At 38.2% G+C, this 27954-nt stretch overlaps 2 protein-coding genes across 2 annotated transcripts; one reads left to right on the forward strand and one right to left on the reverse strand.

Annotated features, from left to right (window-relative positions):
* The first annotated feature begins 11244 nt into the window (after positions 1 to 11244).
* RBP4 (retinol binding protein 4) lies at positions 11245 to 16556 on the forward strand. Its single transcript, XM_065746743.1, has 6 exons — positions 11245 to 11392; positions 11558 to 11684; positions 12294 to 12430; positions 12588 to 12694; positions 13991 to 14203; positions 16280 to 16556. The coding sequence occupies exons 1-6, from the start codon at positions 11271 to 11273 to the stop codon at positions 16291 to 16293; spliced, it is 720 nt and encodes a 239-aa protein (XP_065602815.1). The 5' UTR covers positions 11245 to 11270; the 3' UTR covers positions 16294 to 16556.
* A 952-nt stretch (positions 16557 to 17508) lies between these two features.
* On the reverse strand, positions 17509 to 22563 carry FFAR4 (free fatty acid receptor 4). The gene is made up of 3 exons (XM_065746741.1): positions 22036 to 22563; positions 21496 to 21624; positions 17509 to 17916 (listed from the first exon to the last, which is right to left on the reverse strand). Exons 1-3 carry the CDS (start codon positions 22561 to 22563, stop codon positions 17509 to 17511), a joined length of 1065 nt encoding a protein of 354 aa, XP_065602813.1.
* Between the last annotated feature and the right edge of the window lie 5391 nt (positions 22564 to 27954).

A 27954-nucleotide genomic window follows, 5' to 3' on the forward strand; every position in this document is an offset into this window, starting at 1 on the left:
CTTGGAGACTGCTAATTAAAGAGATGTCAGGACACTAAACCCCTAAGCATTCTTATCTCATAAATCCTAAAGGAGTCATTTTAGTATTTGAAACTAACCAATGAATTCCTAGACCTTATGAAATTTACTGAGGTGTAGATGTCTTCATGTAAATTTTCTCATTCATTTGTATTGATATATTTAACTATACACACAACATTTTCCATTGAAATTTAATTTCAGGAATTCCTCTTAGATATTTAGCCCACGTTGTACATGTGCACAGGCATGTACACGTGTATTTGTGAGAGGTACTTAAACAGGATGTTACAGATTTTAATTGCAATTACTTTTTTTGTTCAGTAAGTCAAGAGATGGTTGAATTTATATTACCAGAAGTGAATAATTACCAAGCTATATGTGCATAAAATGCATTAAATCCTAAAGACTTTGAAACAGACTGAGCGTGACCAAGTCATATACCCAGATGAAGATGAAATAAAAGAACCAGTATTTGCTTCAGCGCAAACAAATGTTATTTATATGCAAATATATTTTTTCAAAAAAATATATAATCTAAGTGAAATAGTAAAATTATAAAATGGTTTGAATACAAAATTGAGCCCAAAATCCAATACAATCCAATACAATAGTCTATAAGCACAAATGACCAGATAGGGTCCTGAAGCAATATTGTTTCCTCAGTGCCTTCTTCAGGAAAAATAGGTGATCTCTGCTCTCTTAAATAGCAGAAAATGTTAATCACTGACAGATACTGTGGATAGGGAACCTTGATGTTTTATGATATGTTTGAAGTTTCCTATCGCTGGGAGTTCACAATCACTCATGTGGATTTTCTGTTAAGAGAAGGTGCAAAGAAGATGCAGTCAGGCTCTTTCTTTAATGGGGTTCAATGACAGGACAAAAAAATAATGTTCCATCAGTATATTTGGAAACACTTTTTTCACTGTGGAGATGACTATCTCCAGGGAAGGCTCAGGTTGGATATTAGGAAAAAAATTCTTCTCTGACATAGTGTTCGGGCACTGGAACAGACTGCCCAGAGAGGTGGCTGAGTCACTGTCCCTCAAAGTGTTCAAGAAATGTTAAGATATGATACTAAGGGACATGGTTTAGTAGGAGAATGCTGATGTAGGGGGATGTTCAAGCTGGATGGTCTTGGAGGTCTGTTCCAACCCTGGCGATTCTATGAGTCTATGAATTGATGGAACAGGTTGCCCAATGACGTTCTGGAGTCTCCCTCTTTGGACATATTCAAAAAGTTATCTGGACATGGTTCTGGGCAACTTTCTCTAGGTGACCTGGATTAAACAGAGTGCTTGGACTAGAGGTCCCTTTCAGCATAAACCATTTTGTGAATGGAAAAGGAATGTTGAAAATTGCAGTTGATTTTAAGGGCAAACACACACACAGCTATATGAGAAAACTGGTGTTAAACTTAGCATCAGCTATGACAGCAAATGAGATGGGTTCACTGGAAAAGATCTAAATACCTGCAGAGCAGCATAGCTGCAATATAATTATCTTGGTTTTTCTTGTTTGTTTGTTGTTCTGTGGCACCCACACTCATCAAAAGAGCAGAAAGAGATTCTTGGTATAAGAAAAACAGATCATGTGCTTTTTGGCAATTCTTAATTTGAGAAGAGTAATTATCGAAGCACAGCTTTATCTTAATGTTACCTGTAATATTACCGTTTTTGTACCTACAATGGCATGTGCTAAACATTGCACAATAATGGTAGTCTTCATTAGAAACTCCTTCATAATTCATCTTTAGGTTAAAAGTGTAACTCACAATAGCTGGTCTTTTACCTGAATCAGACACAGTTTCAGCTTGGATACCTTCATAGTACTCTAGAAACTGGAGACTTTTGAGGAGTTACATGATTATGTTAGAATAAAAATGCATTGTATGCGTTGTTTCAGTTAGATCCCCAGAAGTGCAGGTTCGGCATTATCTTCTCATTCTGCTTCAAGCCACACAGATTTGTTTGTCATCCTTTTGTTGACTAGAAGATATTTGAATGCTGGTTCTTTGTATCAGCTTAACCATGATATAAATACTGTTTCTTTGTGTTATGAAATGGTGTATACATACAAAGATACAAATTCACGTAAATATTTTAGTTTTAAAAGTATTTGTATTGATTTTTTTTTTCTGGTTTTGTAAAAGTCAACCTTTTGTAAGCTATCTAGCAACTTTATTATTGCGTATGCTCATCTTTGAAAATATAGAACAGATTAAATTGTTTATCGTAGTTCCACCACATCTAAATCATGACTGTTGGTTTTTACAAATATTAAGTTACTCTATTTTTACTTTGAGTTGACAAGACCATATTTTAATTAGACATGACTGTATGTAAGGTGGTAAACCTTCCTTTCTAACAGAGTATTTCAGGTGTAGCAGAGTTGCCATATCATCATTCTTAAATAAGCATCTCTATTTTTTTCCTCTTTTAAACTAAGATTCATGCTTAGAACTGCACTCTTATTCTGTTAAGTGGTTGTGAAATGACATGGAAAGGAGTATCAAAATCTGCTGGAATTTCTTTATGAAGTTCATGTTTGAAAGATGGCTTAGTTGGCTTTCTTCAGTAACTGTTAATTTAAGTCATTTTATATTTCATGACAAATTCTATGTACATATCAATTAACTCTGAATATTAAGGCAAACCAAGAAGTTGAAGTGATGTGATAGAAATTAAAAACTCAGTTTGACTTACAACTATATTACATGTATGGAAGCCCTCATTTTGAAGTTAGGAAAATACTCTGTATTGGTGAAGTTTCATTTTTCTCATGTTAGTACTTCAATGAACTTTGTAAATTAGATCTTTTAATCATGTTGGAGTACTGTCATTCTAGTAACTTTAAAGTTACCGTGCTGGAATAAGGCATTTGTTTTCTGTTATTATCTTCTCTATGTTGGATATAAGGAAAAACTTCTTTACAGAAAGGGTGGATAAGCACTGGAATAGGTTCCCTAGGGAGGTGGTTGAGTCACCATCCCTGAATGTGTTCAAAAACCATCTGGATGTGATGCTCAGGGACATGATTTAGCAGTGGGTTGTTAAGAGTTAGGGTAGTAAGGTCTGGTTGAGGTTGGACTTGATGATCTTGAAAGTCTTGTCCAACCTGAGCAATTCTGTGATTCTGTGATTCTATTTTCGTATTCCACATTACTGAATCTTGTTTTTAGTAATGCAGATTCACACTACTATTTAAGATTATTGTGAAAAAAATGTTCAGTATAATTTCTTATATTTCTGGTGCTAAGGTCAGTAATGTCAGCTTTTAAGGAAATGCATTTTAATTTAGGATCCATTATATGCATGGATGTTTAATGTTTGAAGCTCATCTTGCTCAATTATATTCACTAAACTTTGCAAGGCAAAACTAATATACAGTTGGCTTTGATCTTTGTCCATGCTGAGGTGGTTTGATTTTAAAACATGATGAACACAGTGTTATATTTTTGCAAATTGTTTTAATTATAGAGAATATTGAAAGTGTATGTACTTTGTGATTTTAATATATATGGTGTCATTTTCTGTTGATGTTCACATTCACTTCAGAAATCAAAACTATTTATGGAGTAGTTCTTAGTAGTAGACCATTGCTGAGCCCTTGTGATACATGGAAACTCCTAAGAAGGATAACTGGCAGACATGTTATTTAAATAGAAGCAAGCAACACGTAAATGTCTAAGGTATTTATAAGGTTTCCCAGTTCAGCTCAGTGTTTGCATCTCAGTGTATCTGTGAATCTTTACAGCACTTACTATGGTTAACTCAGTTAAGATTTTCAGAAGTACAGATCAGATGTGTTTATTTCAGTTGTGTGGATTTTTGTATGGATGGTTTTGTGGCCACTATCAGCATATAGGAGAAAACATAGCTCAGAAATATTGATTTTTTTTATTTTTATTATTTTTTCTAAACGACTAGGCTGCCTATCCTTATAGCTACCTATCCTATAGGCATTTACAAACAGTACAGTGTGCCCTAACATAGTCGATTATTTGCACTGAAGTATTTTAGTATCACTGATTGATACAAAATAATATCAACTTTTAAATATTTCTTTTAAAATAATTTTCAAAGTGAAAAAATAATCTTAAAAATTGAAACACTGAAAATAGTAACTTTTTTCTATATTGACTGCAAGTTTACACGATGCCTTAAAACTGTCTAGAATTTGTTTTGATGTTTCATCACACAGCTGGTCAACAGAGATTTGTAGCCTCTCAGGGATGTTCATCGAGTCCAATCTAGCATGAAGGAGTTAGCATGGTCTGACATATGCTCTTTAGCTTTGACCACAGTGGGTTTCTCACTAGCTTGGCTTGAATTTGAGTATATGGATTAGGCAAAGGACAGCCTTTTGATGTCCATCTCATCCACTTCTGCATTTTTTCCTTGGTGATCTTAGATTATCTGACCATTTTTTAATTTCTGTTTCCCACCAGTGAAATGGAAACAATTTGTGTACACAATTACAGGAATACTCCAGCAGATAATTAGCACACTAGTGGGGAAGGTTTTTGAAAATGCTATACATACAGAAGTGTTCTCAAAGGTATTCCTTCAGGTTTTTTGTTTTTTTCTTGTCAGTGTATAATTTTGCAGGTTCCTTGGGGTGTCTGAGAGTTTGGCAAGAACAAAACATTCTGACAGCTGACAACTTAGACCATGTCAAAAAGGAGTTCAAATATTTTTCAGTCAATATATTCATTTTTCCTATTTAAATCTAATACTTTCCTTTCCTCTCTTAGCACATAAATTGTATGCTCATTTGAACATATAATAAATATCAGTCTTGAAGAGTTATGAGGCAATATATAATAATTATTGAGTCAATATGAGAAAATCACACTTCTTTTTCTTACTGCTCTTATAGACACAAATACCACAAATACTGATTTGCTCAAAATAACATCAGAAGTAAGTAGCTATTCGATAAACAATTGCAAAGCTTTCACTGTGAAAAAATCTTACAAGAAAGCACAGCTAATACAATGTATTCAAAAGAGAGGTACTTAATTGATAAAACATTTTTCTCTGTTGCACAGAAAATGTTTTCCGAGGGCAGAAGTTCTCCTCTAAATCATTCTTTGCTATTGTTTCCTGAGCAGGACTCTGGACAACAGCCTCCCACTGAATATTGTCCATTTATCCAGTGTTACTTTATTAGTTGTTATTATTATTTATTTATTTTTTGTAGTTAATGTTGACTGTGAGTTGTTTTTGGTTACTGTCTCCTGTATGAACATGAATTGTTTATCAAAGTATCATCCTAAAGCCCCTGAAAAGGATTCAGATCATTATAATTACAGTTTAGGTTATGGTGCTATGCCACAATTGCTTCCTATGTGTAATATCTGTGCTCAGATTAATTTAAAAATTAATAAATAATAAAAAAAAAAAACATTAGAGAGCTGACTTTGAGAGGTTTCCCACACTTTGCATGCCAATTGCCAGCTCCTTTCCCTGAGAAGCTGCTTTTCCAACTCATCAGAGAGAAACACCAAATATAGGGTTTACCCACTGAGTGCCTTCCTTGTGGTCTGCGTCATGGATAAGCCTTGTGTAGCTTAACGACAATAAACCTGCTGAAACCCAGATTTAACTCGTATGGCAGCTTTTGGTGTGTTACACTGTTCGTTGAATGGTCACATACGGCAGTCAACGATTTTTGTTTCCTTTTCCCTCTGAGTGAAACAACTTTCGCTATCCCTCTGAGAATTCCAAAATGCTTTTACAAACATGCAGGGCTGCCACTATATGCTAAAAATTATTAAATATCCTGGTTTTCTATTGTTGACAGGCACCTGCTTTCAAAGCTAAAAGTACCTGCTGTTTGCACCAGGCATGTGCTTACGCTGTAAAATATTTGGAGCAGAAAGTTAAGAGTAATTGAAATGACAAGGAAAACACAGCTGGTGGCATGTAGTTCCCCAGCCTGAAAGCTGGCCAGCACACTGGGGATTAATACCCATCTCTTTCTATCTGTGTTCTCCCCTAAGCTCTTTAAAGACACATGAACAGGGCTTGCATTTACATCATCACTGCAGCACAGCGTTCATTAAGACTAGGAGGGTTCATTAGTCTCAGACAGAGAGCAGTGCCCTTAGCAATTAAGCCTTATTGTGCAGACAACTTCTATGATTTTGTAATTCCAATTTGAGCAAAATCAGACCTACTTAATTTAATCTCTAGATTCTTCTTCTCTCCAAAATTTCCAGTAGTCTTGTATCATAACTCAGTGTATTCGTGGATTCATGTCTGAGCATAAATAAGAGGGATACAGATTTATTTATTTACTTATTTATTTTGTAATTTGTTTTTGTGGTGTCACTGAAGATTTCTAATGAAAGAATCATGCACAGTAGACCTTAGAAATGGCTTCTTCCCTTGATTCTCTGCAGTATTAGCTTGTTTTTGTCTTCCTCCTAATAAATTTCTGAATAGGCTGAAGTATGTCCTCCTGATACCCAGGGTTCCCATTTTCTCTGCAGCCAGAACTGCCCTCAGACTCCACACCAGCAACCGATTCTTCCTTGTTGGTAAGAGTCAGGCCCATCGAGTGTTTCTCTCATTGCTTCTTCAATCATGTGTGTCACGAGATTATAGTCAGTGCACTTCAGCCCCCCCTGCTGTGTTACTCTTCCAATAGAAATCAGTCATTGAACAATGACTGTTTCCAGTGAGGACCAGTGCCAAGAAATGTGAGCTTTCTTACAGCTGTCTGAATAAAATGATCTGTGATAGACACACAGTACATGACCATGTTGGCCTGCTGTCTAAGCCTAATGCAGAGGCGTTCAGCTGGCTCATCATACAACCCCGGACAGAGCTCCATCCATTCCCACTGTTTCCTCACATGAAGAGTAATTCACCCTCCTTGCCACTCTGGCCTGGCCTTCCTTCAGAGTCTGTGTCCAGCACTCCAGCTGTGTGAGCTACCTTGTAACATCTCTCATTCCTCCTGCTTGCTCCACATGATGCATGTATCAGTGTAGAAGCGGGTAAGAGACGTGCTCAGTCATGCTGATTTCAGAGGTCTGTGAGCTCCTCCACAATAGTGTCCTGTAGGTGTTTTTTTTATTTATGTGCATACACTTTGATTTTGACCTTATATCTGATTTCAAGGCTCTCCTCTCCACATCATCCTATGGCATTTTCTTAAGATCAGTCCACACACCTCACTTAATAGTTGGTGTCATCCCCGCTAACATTGCTTGGGCAGAATACTTGACATCTTTGTCTGAAGTTTATTTTCATCTTAGTGCTACATCTAGAAAAATGTTTTGATTCAGAATCACAGTCCCTACAAAGGTTTGGTGAAAATAAAGCTACCACTTTAAACTAGGTTTGCATAAATACTGTTTTTATTATAAAGAGTCCAGTGTAAATATACTCCTTCAAGCAGAATATCATGTCACTGAATTACAAAAACACATAGCATGCAGGCTGTTATAGTACAAAGACCAGTATTTTCAGTTTGATTCTGTCCTTGACCTCTGTACTCAGACTGCCACCAAGGGGAGCAACTGTGATGGTGACAGTGTACACAACTGCCCCTACAAAGTACACTGAGCTCCTTGGCTCAGCTCACACCATTTGTTGTCTTTTGTTCACGTGAGCTTGGTTCCACAAGGCTGTGGCTGCACTCAAATTCGCTGCATAAAACACTCATTTGTCTGCAAATTCTGCCTCTAAGACTTTGTTGGATACCCATGTCTGTGGTTTCTGCTCTATAAATAAATAACCATATGAAGGCAGCAAGAAGTTTTCAACTGGTGCACAATCTGTCTGGAAATGGATACCCCATTACTTACTACCAGTTGCTTCTTCCTGAAAACTAGACTTATCTTTGTGACCATAAATAGAACTCTATTTCTTTCAATATTAAAAGCTTTAATGTTGTGGAATTAAAAAATGTTTTAAATAGTAATTTGACTCATTCTTCTTCCTTTTTATTATGCAGTCATAAATTAAACTAAAATAGCTCCTACAATAAAAGCTTTTTTCTGCCATTTCTGTTGAAAATCTCGGCTTTTCTGTGCACTTTCTGTTGCTATTCCTAATGGAAAACATTACAGGCTATTATTGTAAAAAAAAAACCACTTTAACTGCAAAATCACTGCCATAAGCTAACCCCTTTGTTGGCCTTTTGGCAATATGAAAAGGTAGAAGGTTTCCTTCCTCTTCAATTAAATACAGTTCCAATAAATACACAGCTTATTATAAAAAGCTTCCTATAGTAGTCAAAATATGCTGCCAGTTTCAAATATCAGTATGGTAAGTCATATATGAAATTCATCAAGCCTGACAGCTTAGCACAAGCTTTTTTAACTTATGCTTTACAATAGAGGTTATTCTCATGCATATGTGTCCTTGATATTTTAATTAATCTTTTAAATTTAACTCTCTCTGCTTTCCCAGAACCTGGCAATCATTTGATGCCACTGATTTTATCTACATTCATTTACTTCAGAACCAATTGAAATTCTTGCCCACATTCTGTTCCTTTTTGTGTACATGAGAAGTACAAACCTGCAAGGCCTATATCCAGGTTCCATAGATGTGGATGATGGTCACTTGCTGGCATCAATTCTAAACCAAGCTTATTTCCTAAGTTGATCCAAATGATTATTAACCAAGGCAAAGTTTACGCTGTTTATGAGTTTACATAGTTGTGCTGGCATAGCTACCTTTGTTGGGACTGAGAAAAAATTCAACCTTGAATTGCCATAATGATGTTAGTCTGCTAGCAGCCTTTCATCCTTCCTCCATTACCCTCCTGACTGGGGTGTAAATGACTTAGCAGAGGAGTTTTATTGCCTAAAATTGTTGTCTCATTGAACCAAGTAAGTGCTTTAGCTATATCTGCAAAAAGACTTCATTAATGTAAACGATGTCTCAACTGGGCAGAAATGGAAGTATAGCTAAGTTATAATTACAGTCACTAAGTCTCTGCCAAGTGCCTTCATGAGATGAGCTACCAAGTACTGCAGAGGTCATTGGAGGTACACAATTAAAAGAAAAGCTGTGCCATGCCTAATACAAAATTGTATGTTTCTGATTTACTTTTGTTGAAGACCTCAGATTAACTTAAGAGGCTGTAATAGCTCTCACATGTATTTAGAACTGATCTTAGCAAAAATTATTGGCAGAATTTTATTTTTGTTTTGGTGCAGTTTGGGTTGGTGTCCTGCTGACAACAACATGCAGTAATTATCATGGGACTATTGACCTAGATTTTCAAAATGTTGTCCTACTTTTATACATTTGGCTATGGTACCACAGACTCCTTTGAAAACATTTACCATAGAATTTTCATGACTAATTGTATTATTGACAAAGTTTTTAGGTATAGATATGATCCTGAAAGAACCTTTCTGGGAGTATAGAACTGTATACAGATTTTTGAAGAGAACAAAATTAAGATAAATAAAAACTTTCACACATAAAAAATTTCACAAATTGACAGAGAATTAAGAAAGAATTGTTTTCCTTGGTTTGAAAGAAAATTTAAATGTGATAAACTTTTTTCTTAGTATCAGCCATGTGGGACACTGAAAGAAGAAAATCTATATTGATTTTGATATTGTAAATATAATTCATATATTAAAACTACTGTGTGTTTTCTAAAAGCTTTGTAAATATCTCCATATAACTGGCATTGCAATTGCTAGATGTTAGGGTGAGGTTTTGGAAGCTACTTTCAAGATATAGGTTTCTATTGTTTCTCAGTCGGTTTGGAAATCAGCAAACTTAAATTCACAGTTTCAAAATGGAAATATTGGCTTCTTGAAAGATTACTCTTGAAAATTTTAAGACAATATCAATTGACTTTTCCTGGTTTCACACTCAGTCTGTTCTTCCACCCAAAAAGAAGTTTAATTTTATATATAACAGAATGTGTGTTGATATCCAGAGAACCAAAGGCTTCAGGATAAACTTGGAGCAGCCAAAGATGTTTGATGTTAGAGAAAGTGAACAAAAATACATTATTATCTGTACAACAAGGTTCCAATACAAAGCAGAAAAGAAAGAATAACGGATAAACCAAGCAGATTGTGCCAGTTTGGATTACATCTGAAAAAGACTGTAAAGGGCAGTAACAGTAAAAAGTTTGATATTTTTTGAATATGTGAAAGGAACAGAGGCTCAAAGCATGTTTCTGGGAAATATGCTGAATAAACTGCTTTATTTCTGCATAGCGGCTAATGTTGAAATATTTGTATGCTTCACTGATTTCTCCATATTTGAATGATATTTTTGCTTAATTCTTAAAACAGTGAACACAGGCACTTCAGCTAGGGACTTCTGCCTTTATTCTTTCAAAACTGGAGGTGAAATAAGTAGGTAATGAGTTCTTTTGGTAACCATCATTCCTATCCTGCTCTGGTTACATATCTAGAAAATAATTAACAGGTTTTCTCTAATGCTTCCTAAAGATGTTGAAACTATAGTACAAATATTGACTGAGAGGCAGCAGAATTTGCTTGGACAGGAGAAAAAAAAGAATGGTTTATATAACTGAAAACAGTTTGCCAAAAACAAAACAGAAATTCTGGAAGCTCTGATTTACTCTTGTTGTCAAGGGAGCCAAGGGTGGTTTGTACCTGCATTCAGGTATTTGCAGAACACACGTCCCACCACCTTCAAGGCACCACACAGGTGTGTTCTGGTTTCCTGAAGTTTTGCAGGGCCCCAGCTCCCATCCCTAGGAGCTTGGCATGAGGTAGCTTTGGACCATCCTTCGGGTTGCATGAGGGAACCAGTTGTGCAGATCTGAAGTGGCTCTGGCATGACCAAGATTTCAGAGATGTTAGCAGAAACTTGCAAGTATGATGTTTTCCTGTGTTTATCAGCAAGAGAGGAAAGGAATTTAGGGAGGAGGTGGAGGAAACAAGTCTGCACCTTGTGACTGGGTTGAGCACATTGGGTAAGAAGGACTTTGGACTGCAGTGTGTACAATGGCAGAGAAGGTGGAGGCAGCTGGCTCCCCTGCTGTGAAAAGATGGTGTGGTTCTCCTTCCCTTTGTCCTCACCACAGATGTGCACACCCCTACCCCCACAATGGGAGCTCTGCCTTTTCAGTTAGGTCAAACCAGAGAGACGCTTTTGATCCTAGAGCCTGCTTGGCTACAGGTAAGGGTCAAAGACCACCTGAGCCCATGGATGTTATGCAAGGGGCTATTGTGAAGGGGGCCCAGACTGCAGCCTTCATCAACCTGCCTCCCTGCTCCCCCCCCAATGCTGGCTTTGTTCCTCAGGGGGTTGCGAAAGCCTCAGGACTACATAAAGCATTCCTGGTCTGGACAGCCTGGCCACTGCCACCAACACAGAGTTCTTAGGAGGCTGCAGGGAGTGACACTGTAAGGAGCCTGCTGCAATGGACTGGGGGCAACTGGGCATCATCCCTTCAGATGCATTGGGGAAAGCTGCACAAAGCCCTGGGGACTTGCAGGGGTCTGCCCCCTCCCTTCTCTGGGTGTCTGTCAGAAGCCATTTCTGATATTGTCTCTTTGCTGTTGCTGCAGGGACGGGATGGCCTACACAAGGAGAGCTCTGCTGCTGCTGGTACTGGCCTTTCTGGGCAGCAGCATGGCAGAGAGGGACTGCCGTGTGAGCAGCTTCAAAGTCAAGGAGAACTTTGACAAAAACAGGGTAAATCTTTCTTTTCTGAATCTGTGATATCTTGCCTAGCTGTCCTTCCCGAGCTACAAAATCTGGCATTGTATGTTTATGTCTTCACTCTAAGACTGCAGTACTTAAAATAGTAGAAGTATGTGTTGATGTCTGTACCTCCACAGTACTGGATCCTGATATAACTGATACGGGAATACTGCAAAAACTGAGGTTAGCAGGCTGCTCTCAAATTCTGTGGTCTAAATAGAAAAGGAGTGTAGCGACTCAGTTTTTTTCTGTTAAAAGATGCTTCGTGTTTTTGGAATAAAGGAAGACATATTTAGATGGAGATCTGTTAAGACCTGCTAGTCGCTATCCTCCTTCCACCAGTTTTTTTTTCTCAATATAAGATAAATGCAAACAGAAAAATAATGCAAACAGAAAAACAGATGATTTTTAACCAATTCTAGGATGTATTGGTGGTCTTATGCTGTTGGTAGAGCTAGATTTAGTTTATAGGTAAAACTTCAAGGCATGGGAGTCAAAGGTCTATGTGTCATCCCCTTTCTCATCCTACTCCCGTTTGCAGTGTCTGTAGTATTTTCCTTATTTCTAGGTCTGACTGCAGGCTTTTTCATTTCCTTGCAGTACAGCGGCACCTGGTACGCCATGGCAAAAAAAGATCCTGAGGGGCTGTTTCTGCAGGACAATGTGGTTGCCCAGTTCACTGTAGATGAGAATGGACAGATGAGTGCCACTGCAAAGGGCAGAGTCAGACTCTTCAAGTAAGCTATTTTCAATCACCCTCTTGTACCATTTCACTACCCTTCTGCTTTGCTTGCTCTTGCTTGAATCCTGCCTGCTATCCTTGTGCTAGTCACAGTCTCGCCAAGTCTGTGCTGTCAGATTTGAAGGTGATATTTTCTTTCTCCCTGGCTGCAGTAACTGGGATGTCTGTGCTGATATGATTGGCTCTTTCACTGACACAGAGGATCCTGCCAAGTTCAAGATGAAGTACTGGGGTGTTGCCTCTTTTCTGCAGAAAGGAAGTGAGTAATTAACTATGGAAGATGTGGAGCTAATTGGGAGCCTGATTATGCTGAATGTTGATGTTGGGGAAGGAAAAAAATGCAGAGCTGTATTTCTTGAACACTTAAAGCTCACCAAGAACTATAATATAGCAAAGTCTTAATGTGATCAAGGTAATTGCTATTTTTATGAGACATCTGGTTGATACTCTTTAAGCAAGTGAAGACCAAGGTTTTGTATACCTTTGTATTTCTTTTGTTTGCTACCCAATCCTTAATCATACAATCTAAAATGACTGTTCAAAAGAAATAAAAGGTAAATGTAGTATTTTATGCCTTGTTTTAGTTCAAAATTCATTTACTGGATGCTTCTGCTCTCAATGAAAACCCCAATGTCAGACTTAGTCTAGTAGGGAAGATGATTTTGCAACTATTCTTTTCCATAATCTAATATCTGCAAATGGAGAGATTAATCTGTTTTTACAAGTATCATACATAAAATATATATTTACATTTTCCTGTCATCCTTCACGCCTTATGCAAAATTAGTTTCTTGCCTGAGGTAGACATTCAGTTACTTGTAGCACAAGACATTTCTATGGATTGTTTCCAAGAGCAGCAGATGGAATTTGGAAGTGATTGAAGCTTCATTCTCTCCAAAAACACAGTTAAAAAGAATGCTTTGGATGCCAATTGCTCTTGAATTGTTGCTGAATTGCCTCAAAGCATACTGATGAGCCATGTTTTCATGGATACTACAGATTGCTGACTGACCTCAGGCTCTATCTTCTTAAAAACCGAGGTCCCCACCCACAGGAGAGATGGGGAAGAGAATTGCGTTCAAATGGCAACTGTATTTCATTTACCTTAAAAATATGAGTGAAGCAATATTCCTAGGAGGAAATATTTATGATAATATTTATGTATTTTGGAGCACAACTAGCGTGACAAAGAGCACTTTTTTCTTTTTATTAACTATTTTGAACATACTCTTTTTTTTTGCTTAAAATAAGAAAGCTTCAATATTCACAGTAGTTACTCTAACATATGGTTCTATCTTTGTGTTTGGTGCCACATTTTATAATAATATTCAGGCATGGGTTTACAGGATGTTTACTACCACTTTCTCATGCTGCTCTTGTTCTGTGCCAGTGTTAGAGGAGACGCAGTAGTGCCAGCCCTTCATTTTTCACTGTTGTCCCTAATATATATGCTCATTTTAAAAACAAACAAATAAACTTCCCCTCAGAGCATAGAACCAAATACTGGACATCGGAATAAACAAAGAGCTAATTTCTTTGCTATGATTTCTTCCAGATGATGATCACTGGGTAGTGGACACAGATTATGATACATATGCTCTTCATTATTCCTGCCGTCAGCTAAATGAAGATGGCACTTGCGCTGATAGCTATTCCTTTGTGTTCTCCCGGGACCCCAAGGGATTGCCTCCAGAGGCACAGAAAATTGTCAGACAAAGGCAGATAGACCTCTGCTTGGACAGAAAATACAGAGTTATTGTTCATAATGGTAAGAAATTTTTTTTCTCAATTATTTTATTTCAAGGTTTAGTGAGAAAAGCACTGGGAGTCTCTTTAAATAGAAAATGCATTACATTTTATACTTAGTGGCTTTAACATTGTCATTTGAAAGCTGGAGCTTGTAATGAGTTCATTTAACTTTTACTTCTCTTATCTGAAGGAGAGCCAAGTTGCATAGCTTTTTATGTGGCATGCTGTATCAGCTGAAACAATAATAAGAGGAAGTTGTAAAACAATTAAATCAGTGTGGCATGATTAAACATGGTATCTTCATAGCTGCTGTAAAGAGAAATTTTATCCCTTTAATCAGAGTTCTTTGCCTTCCTTCAAAGTAACTGATGTAGGAAATACAATGTATTTTCAAAAAATTCTTTGAAAAATTATTGATGAATATTACACCAAGTGGGAAATAGTGAAGAATGAAGAAAATAGATCAGAATATTTAGGGCAAAGAAAACAACATTGTTCCCCCATTCCTACCTTTGCATTCTGGAAGAGAGAATATCTGCAGAAGATTGATTGGTGAGTCAGCTGAATTCTCAATATAATGCCATGGACAAAAGAGCTAATGTTATTCTTGAATGCATAAGTCATGGATGTCAAATATGGGTTTACAGACTCACATGAGACTGTTGTGCTTAGAATAGGTCTGCTTGATTTGTCATGTTTAATTATGTTAATAACTAGGAAGGATTTGAGAATGAATTAGAAATTTCAAAGAAGAGTAAAGACAATGATTGAAAGATTGTTAAATGTGTCCACTAGTGAGCGTTGCAAAGAGCTTGATTTTTTCTCATCAGCAAGAGTTTAAAGACTGACCTGAGCAAAGTTGGGTTTGCCCACACAAGGAATAAGAGCTGAATGTTAAAGCACATGCAAACATAGGAATAATAAAATACAACGGATGGAACTTGAAACTGGATACATTCAGAGCAGAAATAAATAGCCATTTGTTTAACTCCAAAGTTCATTAACCTTTTGAACTGTTTACCGAGAGCCATTGTATGGTCTTCATCACTGAAATCTGAAAATCAAGATAAAAGGCTTTTCTAAATAACGTGATGGAATAAACTGGGATTGACTAAAGGAACTTTTGTGTCTTAGAAAGTCAGAACAGGTGAGCACAGTCAGGTTTTGTCTCTATTACCTGCTCACCTGATCTACAAACAGAGAGTAATATATTGCCACATAGTAAAGTATTCTGATAACAAGGTGCATGAAAGATCTACTGAGGTTGGTGGTGCTCAGTATCCTCATTAGTAACCCAGAAAAATAATGCAGTCATAAAATGGCTTGGGTTGGAAGGGACCTTTAAGATCATATAGTTCCAACTCCTCTGCTATGGGCAGGGACAGGGACACCTCCCACTAGAAAAGTGCCTGACAACAATAAACAAAAAGTAAAATTTTTGTCTTTAATGAGAATTGGAGGCAACATAAAAGTATTTAAGACTGTCAAATTTAAGAGAAATCAAACAGGCAGGTGAGATATGATTTTGGTACCTACTCGATACTTTCTTCACACGAAAAAATTTAACCACTCTGATGCTCTTGAATTCTGACCTGTATGTTCAGGAAAGACATCTGTATGATGCGTCAGACAACATAATTAAAATGCTGCTCCATTTGCTGCAGCACTCAGAAAGCTAATGATGTGTTTTATTGCATAAAATGTACGACAGAAGATAAACAATGTTTTTTTATAAACTGATGATACTTTCTTGTTTTGAATACTGCGTTCTCTGCCCTTCAAGTGGCACCTGGCTAGAGTTAAAATTTCTGAAGATTTAAAAAACCCACAAAATAATGAGATTACTAGGGGTGTTAAGGGGGTTTTTGTATTAAATCAAAAAGTGCTCTGCTGTCACTTTGAGAGATGTGTTTTATAGTGGCTCCTTGCATATCTGTCAAATTCTAAAAAGTACTATTCCACTGTAAAATCATTATGTTAGGCTACTCCGAGTGCTGGTCTGGTTCAGGATTGTCTGGTGAAAAATTGTATGTTTCATTTTTGCCTAATGTGGTTGAAAAACAAAATTGTGGTTTTTTTTTTGTTTTTGTTTCAGGATTTTGCTCTTAAGGGGATCCATAAGTATGGAAGGAAACCATGTAACAGCACCGTGGATGTCAAGTTAATACGCTGATCAGGTGCTCTTTTAAAAAGGTTTTAGATGCTTCATTTAGATTTCAAATATATTTATCTGAACCACATAGCTCATTTTCTTAATAAACCAATGAAACTTTTTAATAAAGTTGGATTACAGGGGTTACAAATTGTCTGTATGCACATCTGTACATATGTAGGCATTGGTTTTAATAATAAATTGTTATCATAATGAACTATTTTAAACTGCTCACAGATAGTAACAATTAAGAATTTATTCTTTTTTGTTACTGATTTCAATTTCTGACTAATAGTGTTTTAATTAAAAATCAAAATATTTGTATTTGTTTCTAAAACTTTTACTTTTTTTCAAGTACAACATCATCTTTCTTTTTTTTTTCTTTTTTCTTCTTTCTTTTTCCCCAGGAAATACTGAAAATCATTTCCAGTAGTATTTTAAAAATGAGAAAAGAATTCCAATAACAATATATATCCCTGCTTAAATTTATGACTACAAAAGTAATAAAAAAATGCATCTCTTTAAAAGAACTATTTTATACATGACAAGTAAACATTTATTTATAACTTATTTATAAATTAAGGGGTACTATATCCATGTATTTAATTTAAGGTGGAACCAAAACTATTATTCACATGTTGATAATAGAAGCTCATAATCTCATTTGCCAAAACCTTTGTGCAGGTAGTCAGTTACCTAACTGTAAAAATCAAGTGCTTTTTTTTCTGGTAATCTACAAGAGCAGAAAATTTCTGAAAATGTACATTTTCAGTATAAAGTTGATCTCAGTAAAAATAAAGAGTAAAAACAGAACAGATCTGCTCTTGATATAGATTCACTACAACTTTATTAGAATTAATAACATTTTTGCCAGCTGAAAATGTACTCCCATCAATTTTAGTTCTGCTAAGTACTTCAACTATTTTACATTCACCAACTTCACTGCCATATTTCATTTTCTTCCAGTACAAGTGGAGAGTTAAATCCATTGGATTAAACTGTGCAAACCTTACTGAAGAAAAGCACTGAAGTCAAAAGGATTTTACTTGCTGGAATAATTTATTTTAATTTTGCCTCCTCTAGTATATAATGCTATAGCATGATAACCTAGTCAAACTTGGATAGTATAGACATTAATATCCTAAGTGAGTCACAGTCCAGACTTTAAATAATTATCTGACAATGACAGACAAATTAGGTTGTTCACATTTACTTCTTCTTGCAGAAGTTTCTGAACCAGCTCCAGTCCTTACAGGGTTCCCTGTACAACAGAGGAGAATTTCCTGACATTTACGTCTGAAATGGGCAACATTATATAAAACTGGGTTGACAGCAGAGTTGGCAAAAGTGAATAGCACTATCCAGAAGAAAACCGATGGCAAAATATTTAGATCTTGTTTGTAGTTCTGGACTAAAATAAAAAAAATAATTATGATAATTGGGCTCCACATGATGAAGAAGGAGATCATCAATATAATGAGGGCTCGGAATAGTTTGTAGTCATGCTGGGAAACACGAATCTGATGATTTTCTGAGTAGGCCAATCCAGCATTTAAACTTCTTCTTGATGCTTTTGTAATCTACAGTAAAAGAGAAGAAAGCAAATTTCACTGAAACCTATAGAAAAATTCTTAATACATTTTTACAGGTGCAAAAGTAAATCTTGGTATGTGATGTTCCTATTTTTTTAAGTAACTATAAAAGAGATATTGCAGGATTCCCTATTTGCTTTTTGTTAATGGTTTCATTTCAACCTTTTCACTTACTAGCAAGGTTTTTCTTTGTCTCAGCTGTGAATTCATTTCAGCATTAGTGAAGCTGGTTGTTCCCTTCATGACTCCTCACACGTCATAAAATTTCAGCATAAAATAGAGCCTTAATTACTCATGAAATCCCATTAACTTCAAATTATGACTTCATTTGCACTATCTATTGATCTTTCCATAAATGCAAACTGGAACATAGCTAACAATCCTGTTATTCCAGAAGAAGGAACAAAATCCAATTGTATGATTGCCATGCTGGTATTATAAGATAAGTATTAGAAGGAACATGGATGTATTACAGTAACCAAATCATGGTATATTTTAAATTTGAATGGGATTTCAAGTTTTGTCAAAACTCTTTGTTTTTCAGTCATTAAGTAGAATTACATTCTATGAATTATTTGAATTCCTGCAGCTCCTTTCATCATTATGAAAGTCTTTCTGTGTTGCGTAAAATTACAGGCTGATGTAATAGACCAGAGTATGGATAGTTTGGGAAATATCCTATTCATGGGTGTGTATCATCCGTCAATAGATAAAATGTTGAATCTTGAGGGCTTGCAGAAAACTTTAAGTCCAAGCCTCTGCTCTCCGTGTCTTCACTGATGTTTACACAGAAGATTTAAAGTCTGATAGATTCACATATCTGTTGCAAAGTAAATACGATTGAAATATTTAGAAAAATATACATATAATAAATAATTGAGATGCTCTTTTACACTCTGTATGAGTAAAGAAGGGATGTTTATAAAAGTTTGGATTAACTTAGTGTTTACATAGGAATTCAAAAGCCTAAGAACCTTCTTGCTGCTTGTATGTGTGACGTACCCTTTTACCATTCTCAATAACTTAAAGGCTAACACTAACACTTAATAATTTCCTGGTTCAGGTAACGATGATAATGGTTATAGACTTCGAGTAATTTGTCACAGAATACTTATCTAGACTTCTGGCAAAGTTATCAACAGAATGTGGGTGTATAAATCAAAACCTGTGATAGAAAAATGGGCTTCTCCGTAGTTGTTAAGCCTGAGAAGGGGACAATCTCACTAACCGCTTCTGTAGGCAGAGGATTCCGATGTTTTAAATGTGTAAAACTATTGCAGCCTGATCCTATCCTGCAGATCCTACTTGAAATCCAGAAATGAGGCTTACTCTGAAGGATTCAAAAGAGGAGTTGTTCCCAGATCAAACACAGTCTGCCTTAGTAAGGACATGTTTTTCATACCATGTAAAGGACTATGACTATAGGAGTGCAGGGGTTTAAACATTCATCCAGAAAGTGGAGAGAAATAGCTGCATACTCTACTCATTTCCAGTTTTCAAAACAACATCTAAAGAATGTCCTCAACCAACAGTTCTGTTTGTCCTATGAACGCACCCCTCCCCTTCCCTGATGGAGCTGCACAGGCTAGAACTAAGAATGCAAGAATTATTAGGACTGCATCTTAATGGAATGCTCAGTTGAAATGGGGTGATAGTGATAAGTTTTGGATCCCTTTCTGGTCTGCCTAGCATAATGAATCTTGATACGTACAATGGGCCACTCTCTGAAGACCAGAAATGTAAAGGTTGTGTGTACATAAGTAATACCTTCCCAACATTAATTTCTTTACTATTGTGTAAATCCACATGGGTTCTGACATGCCTGAGAGAGGAAACACTGCAAAAACAACTCTAATTGGTCATTTTTTGAAGTATTGCATAAAATTAATACTCAGATTCAGATTAAATTTAGGTACCTTTGGAGAGTACATTTCTTATCAAGTTAGAGGTCTTATCTTTGTAGTGAATCATCATCACGGGTGCTGTGTTATCTGAATACACTAATGCTTTGAAGTGCTTCCAGTATCTCAGCATCATACTGTGTGCACTGTTATGGAGTGTTCTCACAAAGTTAGAGTGAATCTCTTCTTGAGAATGACTCAGGGATTAAGATACTCTCCAGCTTCCTGAAGAGCTGTGTGAGAGTGATCCAGTTATAACATGTGGGAGCCTGCCTCGTTCCTTTTCCAGTTCAGGGGGAATGGTAACACAATTTAGCATCTATATTATCAATCTGGAAAAGAAATTTGAGCATAGTACCATGGGACTGATTTGTAATCCAGTATTCTGAACACTCTTTTGGGCTTCTAGATCCCAATGTGCCACTGTGTTTTCTAAATCTATCAGTTGTGATCTGAAGTCTGCAAGGACAAGCAGAACACCATTCCTGTCCTTGTCTCTGACCAAGGACTGTGGCAATCCTTGTTACAGAGTCTTTTGGAATTCTTTCAAAATTCTTTCAGAATCCCCACTGAGATACTGTATATCTTCATTAAAGCTAGTATGAAGTTGCAAAGAGTATGCTTACCTTATGCATTTACCTCAAAATTGTAATGAGGTTAGAGCACAGGGAAACAAAGAGATTATGATTTTGACTATGAGCCTGATCAATAGCAGTACATGCAGAGCCTGGTGCGTAGGTCATAGGTTCATGGTAACATCTACATCTAGCTCTGGCTTGTTTACTCACAGCCCCTAGTGCTCACCATTTCACCATTTAATTCCTTGCTCAATAATTTGTATATTTTGCAGTTCCTTTCAAAAGCCTAAAATGTTGCTTATAAATAATATGAGAAGTTTAGTTACCTAGTACAGGAGTCAATAATATTGTTGTTACTATAAAAAAAGCAACCCAAAACACACTAGGTATTCCAGCACTTAGTTCGAAGTTTTCAAATTCCTTTCTCACTTAGTTTTTGGAAGAGGAAAGCGTATGAAAATAGCTTTTTGTAAGGAATTTAGGTATATACACCGTGGTGACTGGTGTCATGGCCTTGTATTTCAGCACCTACTCAGAATGATACAGAGTTTACAGTCTTTGTCTGCAAAGTGAGAAGTTGGGGAGGAGTAAGTATACTCTAATAAAATCTGTGAACTACAGATACACGCAGAAAGCAGAAAATCTGAAAATCAGTAGATCTAAAATGGGAAGAATTGTTGTTTCTAGTCCTGCCTTTCTTTGCTTTCCTATAACTCTCCTGTGAGTCCCTGCACTTTTAAGCTTACAGAATGCAAGATTTAGTTTTATATTATTTCAGCTGACAGTCTTTAAATATGAATAACAAATAAATGTATTTGTTGTATTTGATGAGTATTAAATACTACATATAAATGAAAGACAAACTTTATGTTAGTCTTCTGGTAATGTGCTGTTCAAGTATGCCTCTAGTTGAAAAGTACAGAATGTTACTTACAGGTTGAAATGCCTTATTTTATATCACATGCTCTTCTACCTGAGCAAATAATGCACATACTTCTTTAGTTGTATTTACGTACAATGAGAATATATTGATGCCTAATGAATTACTGCTAATTTCTCTTAATCCTATAGCAAAATTTTACAAATACCTGTAAGATTTTGGAATAACTGATGACAATGATTATTCCTGGTATTAAAAAGACTACAACAGCATAGGTCACATCCCAGACTATTTCTCCTGCATGGCTGGGCCAATCCAAGGTACAAATCTGAATCTCCTGTTTACAAAGAAAAAAGAAGAAAATTAACATTCTACAGTTATTTTTCCTATGATGTTGTATTTATCTCTCTCTGTGCCCAAGGAAAAAATGGCTGCAGTCTAAACTGAATCTGTGAAGGCTTCCTATTCAGCAAAGCTGTCACTTAATGTATCACTTTATATTTTAAAAAGCCCACATATATACAAATAGGTAAGTTAGATGAGTTGTCCACAATCTAATTACCACCATAAATTCCATATCATATGCTAACAGCAACTTTAAGATAGAAACCTACAGACTTCACAATGTGTTTGACTGTCACACTGGATGTACTTTTGTATGCATTTCAAAACTAGAATGAAAAACCTATGCATGGCCACTTTGTACAGAGGTGGGCACATGTGCTGGCTGTCCAGCCCTCACCCTTACCTCACCAGTGACACTGGGCAGCCGCACCACGGTGAAGAAGCAGCAGAGCGGCAGGGTGACGATAGCAGCAAAGCCCCAGATGAGCAGGGCAGCAGCCAGCAGCTTGCGGCGGCGGAAGGCAGCGTGGTGCAGCCGGGCAATGCTGATAACCCGCTCCAGGCTGACGGCCGAGAGAGAGACAATGACAACGGTGCCACTGAGGGTCACCACATAGAAGAGCATGTGGCAGATGACGTCGCCCAGCACCCAGGTCTCAGTCCAGCGCACGATGGCGATGAACGGGATGGCGGTGATGAAGAGCAGGTCGGAGCAGAAGAGGTTGAGGATGAGGTAGTTGGCAGCGCTCAGCCGTTGCTGCCGTGCCAGCAGGCAGATGCCCCAGATGTTGCCGACCAAGGCCAGCAGGAAGATGGAGCCCAGCGCAGCTGACTCACCAACACGCAGGGCCGTCACATTGCCACCCCTGAAGTCTGAGAAGAATGGGAAGTAAGTCTTGTTCTGCCCTGGTGTGAACCCAGCCCCGACCATGTGGGCGGCTAGCAGGCATCAGAGCGCTGCCGCGGGCAGCAGCAGCATCCCTAGGGGAAGGGCTCCCAGCCACCACGGCGGCACCTGGGGTGCTCTGACACAGGGCAGGGGGCTGGATGCCATCCCCCTCCTCTTCTTCCTTCTTTCTGTGCTGCCGAGGGTTTGGCTGTGCCAGCCGTATAGTTTATGGCTTTCACACTCCAGCGCAACAAGGAAGTGGGAGGGCAAACACGGCACAGCTCACACAAAGGTGAGGCCGCGTGCGTGGGGAGGCAGCGAGGGGCTGGGTGCGAGTGGGGCCTTCTGACACCTCCCCAAGGAGGGCGTGGGGCAGAGCAGTGGCACCTCCATGCCAAGGGGACCTGGGCCTGGCCGCTTCCCTCACAGCGGCCCTGCTTTCAAACAGGCCCTTTGGGCGAGCTGGGGATGCCTTGCAGGATGCTTCAGGATGCTCCCCTCTGTTTGGAGCATGCGCACAAAAGCACAGGGTGAAACAGGAGCCCCAGGAGGGGTTTCAAGGAAGAATGTCTGTGAAAGCTCTTCTTGGGACACAGGAAAACAAGTGCTGTCCTAAGGTAAAAAAGGGGGATTTATATGACCCTCACGTCCTGGCAGGGACCTTTGAAATATGGTCTCATGCACTGCATTTATTAACTGTATTCTCGTGTGGAGGTGAGATGTCACAATACCGATTATTTTAATTCTTACACTGGGTTGAGCTAGAGACCTACTTGTTGTCTGTGTTATGTGTTCTGGCAAAAGAAGCATAGTTAATGTAGACATAAGTAGAAAATAACATTTTTCTTGTGATTTTGAGAGCAGTCGATCGTATGCTGGAGATGGCCTTCCTGCTTATGCTCTGGGCTGGGAGTTAAGCATATAAAAGGTCAGAAACAACCAGATAATGCCTCGTAAAAGAAGATAAAATGTTCTCAGGAACTGTGTAAACAGTTGTATAACTTCAGACAGCTCTAGAGCAGTGTTTGATTCAGAGCCAAGTGCTTAAGGTTTCTGCCATAGGCTTTGGCATATAGAGCTACGCATTATGATTTTCCTATTAACTGTTATTCTAAGTGAGAGTTGTTCAAGCCGATGTATCAGCTAGCCTCTGTAAGGAGGCACTGCTTTTGCAGTATTCTGGATGTGACCTCTGCAATGAACCTGTCATGTAATGGCATTAGTGGGGGCTCCAGAAACCTGGCCACAATTTATATTGTTTCCGCTACAGACTGATCCAGTAAAATATGCAGAAAATATTTTAAAAACAGTAAATACTTTCCTCAACTTCACAGGCCTGTGGCTTTATGCAAGCTGACAAGCTAGACCCAAAGTTGTAGACAAATGGCAATAGCAGTGATGTGGCCAGTTCTGAATGGAGACCAGGATGTGGGAAACAGTCATTGTTATAAGTCTGTGCCTGTGCAGAAACTTGGAAGGCATTAATGGAATGTGTAGTGAGCTGAAAAATGGTAGCACAGAATCAGGTAGCAAATCATGTTATGAATAAAGTCTTCAACCCCTTTGGTATCAATGAAAAATTAAATCAGAACCTGATCCTATCAACTCAGGGTAAAGTGAACACATTGGAAACAGAATGGGAGAAAAGAAATAAGGAGCAAAACATCCAAAGCAACATAATTGAAGAAGCCAAGGTGCACATGAAGGAAAGGAATGCCGTAAATGACCTAAAGCTTTGAAAATGGATTATCAGGTCAGATCCCTGATTTCTAGAAAAAGTTACCTTTAGCTTTGGTCCTTAGATGTGAATGAGAACTCTCTTTGCTATAAGCCAGTTGTTACTCAGAAGTACCAAAGCAAAACGCTACTTTCAGAATGCTCTCGGTGAATGAATTTCACACTGCTTTCTGCACAAAATACTGTACAAGGGAACTACAGAGGTGTATAAAAAAACAAGCATGTTACAGTGGGGTGTTATCAAATGAACTGGAGTTCCTGTACAAAAAACAAACAAACAAAAAAAAGACTGATTATTCATGGGTCTAATGGATCCATTTGCCTAAAAGAATATTTTTCCCTCCATGAATTACAAAAGCTGTATTTGCCATTGGATAGCTACAATCATAGCAACCATCACAACGTGAGATCTGAGGAAGGGAAGAATCATAACCTCAATATGCTACTCTTGCATTACTGTAATAGGTGGATGCTGTGTGCAGTATATGGTCCACGTATGCTTGTGAACGGGAAGTGATTAGCAAAATGCTTGGAAACCTGTTATAATGCCTTACCTGTATCATTTTTTCAACCTACTTGCTCTTTTACTTTCAGAAGCAATGAAACACAAAGACAACTCCAATAACACTGTTCCAGTCTGAATGAAAGTAGTGGGGATCTCTGAGGAGGTAGGCAGCTAGCCTCCTGATTACAAGTTCTAGTCCTTCCTTCTCTGTGGCAAGTGCATGCTATGTTACCTGATATCATAAGCCAAACTCAGTTTTTCAGATTGTTCCCCTGACAACTGTGAACTGTCATGACAGATGGGGGTAGTTCAGTTTGTTTATTTCTTGTGCATAAGAAACATTTCTATAGAGGGGGACTTCCTGAGCTAGGAGATGTTGGATGATGCTGGAGATGGTCTATTTTTTTTTTCCATGGAAAGCTTTTCATCTTATTTATGTAATCTCTTGTGTGTAAATTGTTGTTTAGGTCTTTGGGCAGTATTTCCATCCACCCATGTCACAATAAGTAAATAGCATTCACTTTTGTAACAGGTGTGTTGTATATTTACTGTCAGTTGAGTGATGTAAGTTCATCGTGTTAGAAGTATTGACTCTTTGTCTTCACAATAGAAGTTCCAAGCTAGCAGGTGACTCAAGCTATGTCTATATAATAAGTTTTAGCATAATTTTCAATACAGATTAGCTTTCTATTTTCAGTTTTTTCTTTTACATACCATACTTGTAGCTGTTCTGCTGCTAGCCTTGAGTTGTTCTGCTTCTGTGCTTGGAAGATGCTATGCCATTCTAATATTTCTTTCAAATACAAATCTGCTTTTAGTTGCTTGGCTTTTCAGGAAGTTTTCTAACTGCTCACCCACAGTATGATTTCACATCAGTGAGCTGAAGCACTTACACCAATGTCCAAGTGACTATTTTAAATTTGCGGTGCAAATATAAATGCCTGTTTGTATTCATGCAGTGGAAAATTCACCCACTCCAGTATTCATGGGAAATAGCAGATGCTTTATGGATCTGTGTGATTTTGTCAAGTACTGACTCTCCAGTTTTTTCTGGGGAGCCTTGTTTTCCTGTGGTCAACGTCCATCAGAAAAAGGCTGGGAGCTGGATCAGGTTTTTTGTCATCAGGACCACCAGAAAGTTTTGTCAACAGTTTTCTTATGACTTACAGTAAAGGAGGCACTTCTCTGTAAGTCAAGTGCAAATGTAAGTACAGAATCCATGTAAGAGTGGGTTCCCCAGAAAGTCACGGTCTCTGTTGTGCTACACTCTAACCAGAGCTTCATGAGGGTGACTCAGCTCCAGCCAGGCTGATCTGATTAGACGTAGTTTCCTGTTTCCTGTAAGTTTAAGGTGCTGTATTACATTTACACATCTTATACTTGGATTTCAGGAGTTTATCACTGAATACACATTATCAGGATGATTCATTCTGACGTTGCAGGACCTGGTAGAACAGCCTTACATGTGCACCTTAAGGAACTGAGATATGAGCTAGATGTATATAGAGTATTGTAGGCTGATATTTAAGTGCCACTGAACTTAGCATCACTGCCCTTCCCCTGGCAGCTCTGCAAAAGCTCTCTGATATTTATTTTCAATGGTGCATAAAGTTACTTACATTCCTGCTGATGAGCTTAAATGCAGATCCATCAAAGAATATACTATATTTTTCCTCTGAAGGATTTATAAACACAAATTGTCATTAACCTGTCTTCCTCATGAAATGTATTCAGACTTTCTCTGAATACATCTGTGCAATGGGGGCTGCACACAAGGCAGAGATCACAAATGTCATTGTTTTCCCTCATATCCCATAAACAGTGATTAGAGAATGCTCTTATTTATAGACCTGCATGCATTCTTTCCTTTATATCTTATCTTAGAAGAGTGATTTGTTGAGATCAGCAGAGGTTCTTCAGATCAGAATCAGGATAAAAGCTTTACTTTTGAAATTCAGGCATTCTGAAATAATAGGCTACAGACTGACTCCGTGCAGCAAAGTGTTGTCCTGATTGAAGAGAAGGTTTGTGCTCAGCTAGCATGGAAGATAGGAGAAACAGAAAAAACATTCTTGTAAACCCAGTGAAAGTACAGATAACTTTCTAAGTTGTGATGTAAAACCCTCTGACATCCCAAGAGCACTGCTAGATCATAGTATTTATTTCCCCCACTGCTCACGTTTTTTGTTATCTGTAGTTGTTTAGGGTCTGGTTACGTTATAAATGAAAATGAGATAATTAAAGAGATGTGACTTACAGCTTCTCATAAGCCATGTCCGTGTGTCTGGGCACCTAAATTAGGCTGTACAGCTTTCCATCTAATTGAATGAGATAATACATTAATAAAACCTGAGCTTTTGCTAATGCAGTGTGCTTGCTCACCGCTTTTGAGAAGATCAGGGAAATTAAACCTGGCTGCACTTCTGTCAGGAAGCAAGCTGGTATTGACTTGATAAAGCCCCAGACTCCTTTATTGAAGGATGTGCTGAGGCACTTTGTTTTGCTCTCTCATTTTGAGACTTCTCAGCTTGAAACACAGGCTGCCAGTTGTAAGAGACTAATATCTTTTACCATTGCCTCAAAGGTTGCTGATGAACATGTCCGAACATGTCCAAGTTAGTCCTGGGAAAGGGTTGTGAAATCCTTTGTCTCAGGGACAAGCTGATGGGCATGTCCTGGGGCGGCCTAAGCTGCAGCTCAGTGGCCATTGAACACTCTTTTGTGGAACTCCCCTCCAAGGGAAGATAACCATCTCAGGTGATACTCCCCTGACGCTGCAGCTCAATGACCGGAGTGCTGCAGCTCAATGACCGGAGAACACTCGTTTATGGAACTCATCTCCAGGGGGAGATAACCATCTTAGGCGATACCCGCCTGATGCCCAAGCAGGAGAGGTTCGAGGGGTTCGTCACGTAGACTGGAGAAATCTGGGAGATAAATAGAGGGGTCCTGCAGCCACGAAGGTGGAGGGTTTTCTCTGGAGTGGCTTCCCCTTGGAGAAGCTTTCTCTTAGGAGAGACCTCCCGAGCTGATCACTGCCTGCTGCTTCCTGGAGAGGCCTTCTCTTTGGAGAGACCTCACGAGCTGATCACTGTTCGCTGCTGCCCCTCCGGGGGTTGACCCCTCGCCGCTTCTCCCGTGCTGACCCCGCACCCCTCCTCCTGTGCTGACCCGGTGCTGCTTCTACGGAC

Source organism: Cyrtonyx montezumae, unplaced genomic scaffold (genome assembly GCF_038088225.1).
Source record: "Cyrtonyx montezumae isolate F1298 unplaced genomic scaffold, pur_monq_1.0 scaffold_4, whole genome shotgun sequence".
NCBI classification, from domain to species: domain Eukaryota; kingdom Metazoa; phylum Chordata; class Aves; order Galliformes; family Odontophoridae; genus Cyrtonyx; species Cyrtonyx montezumae.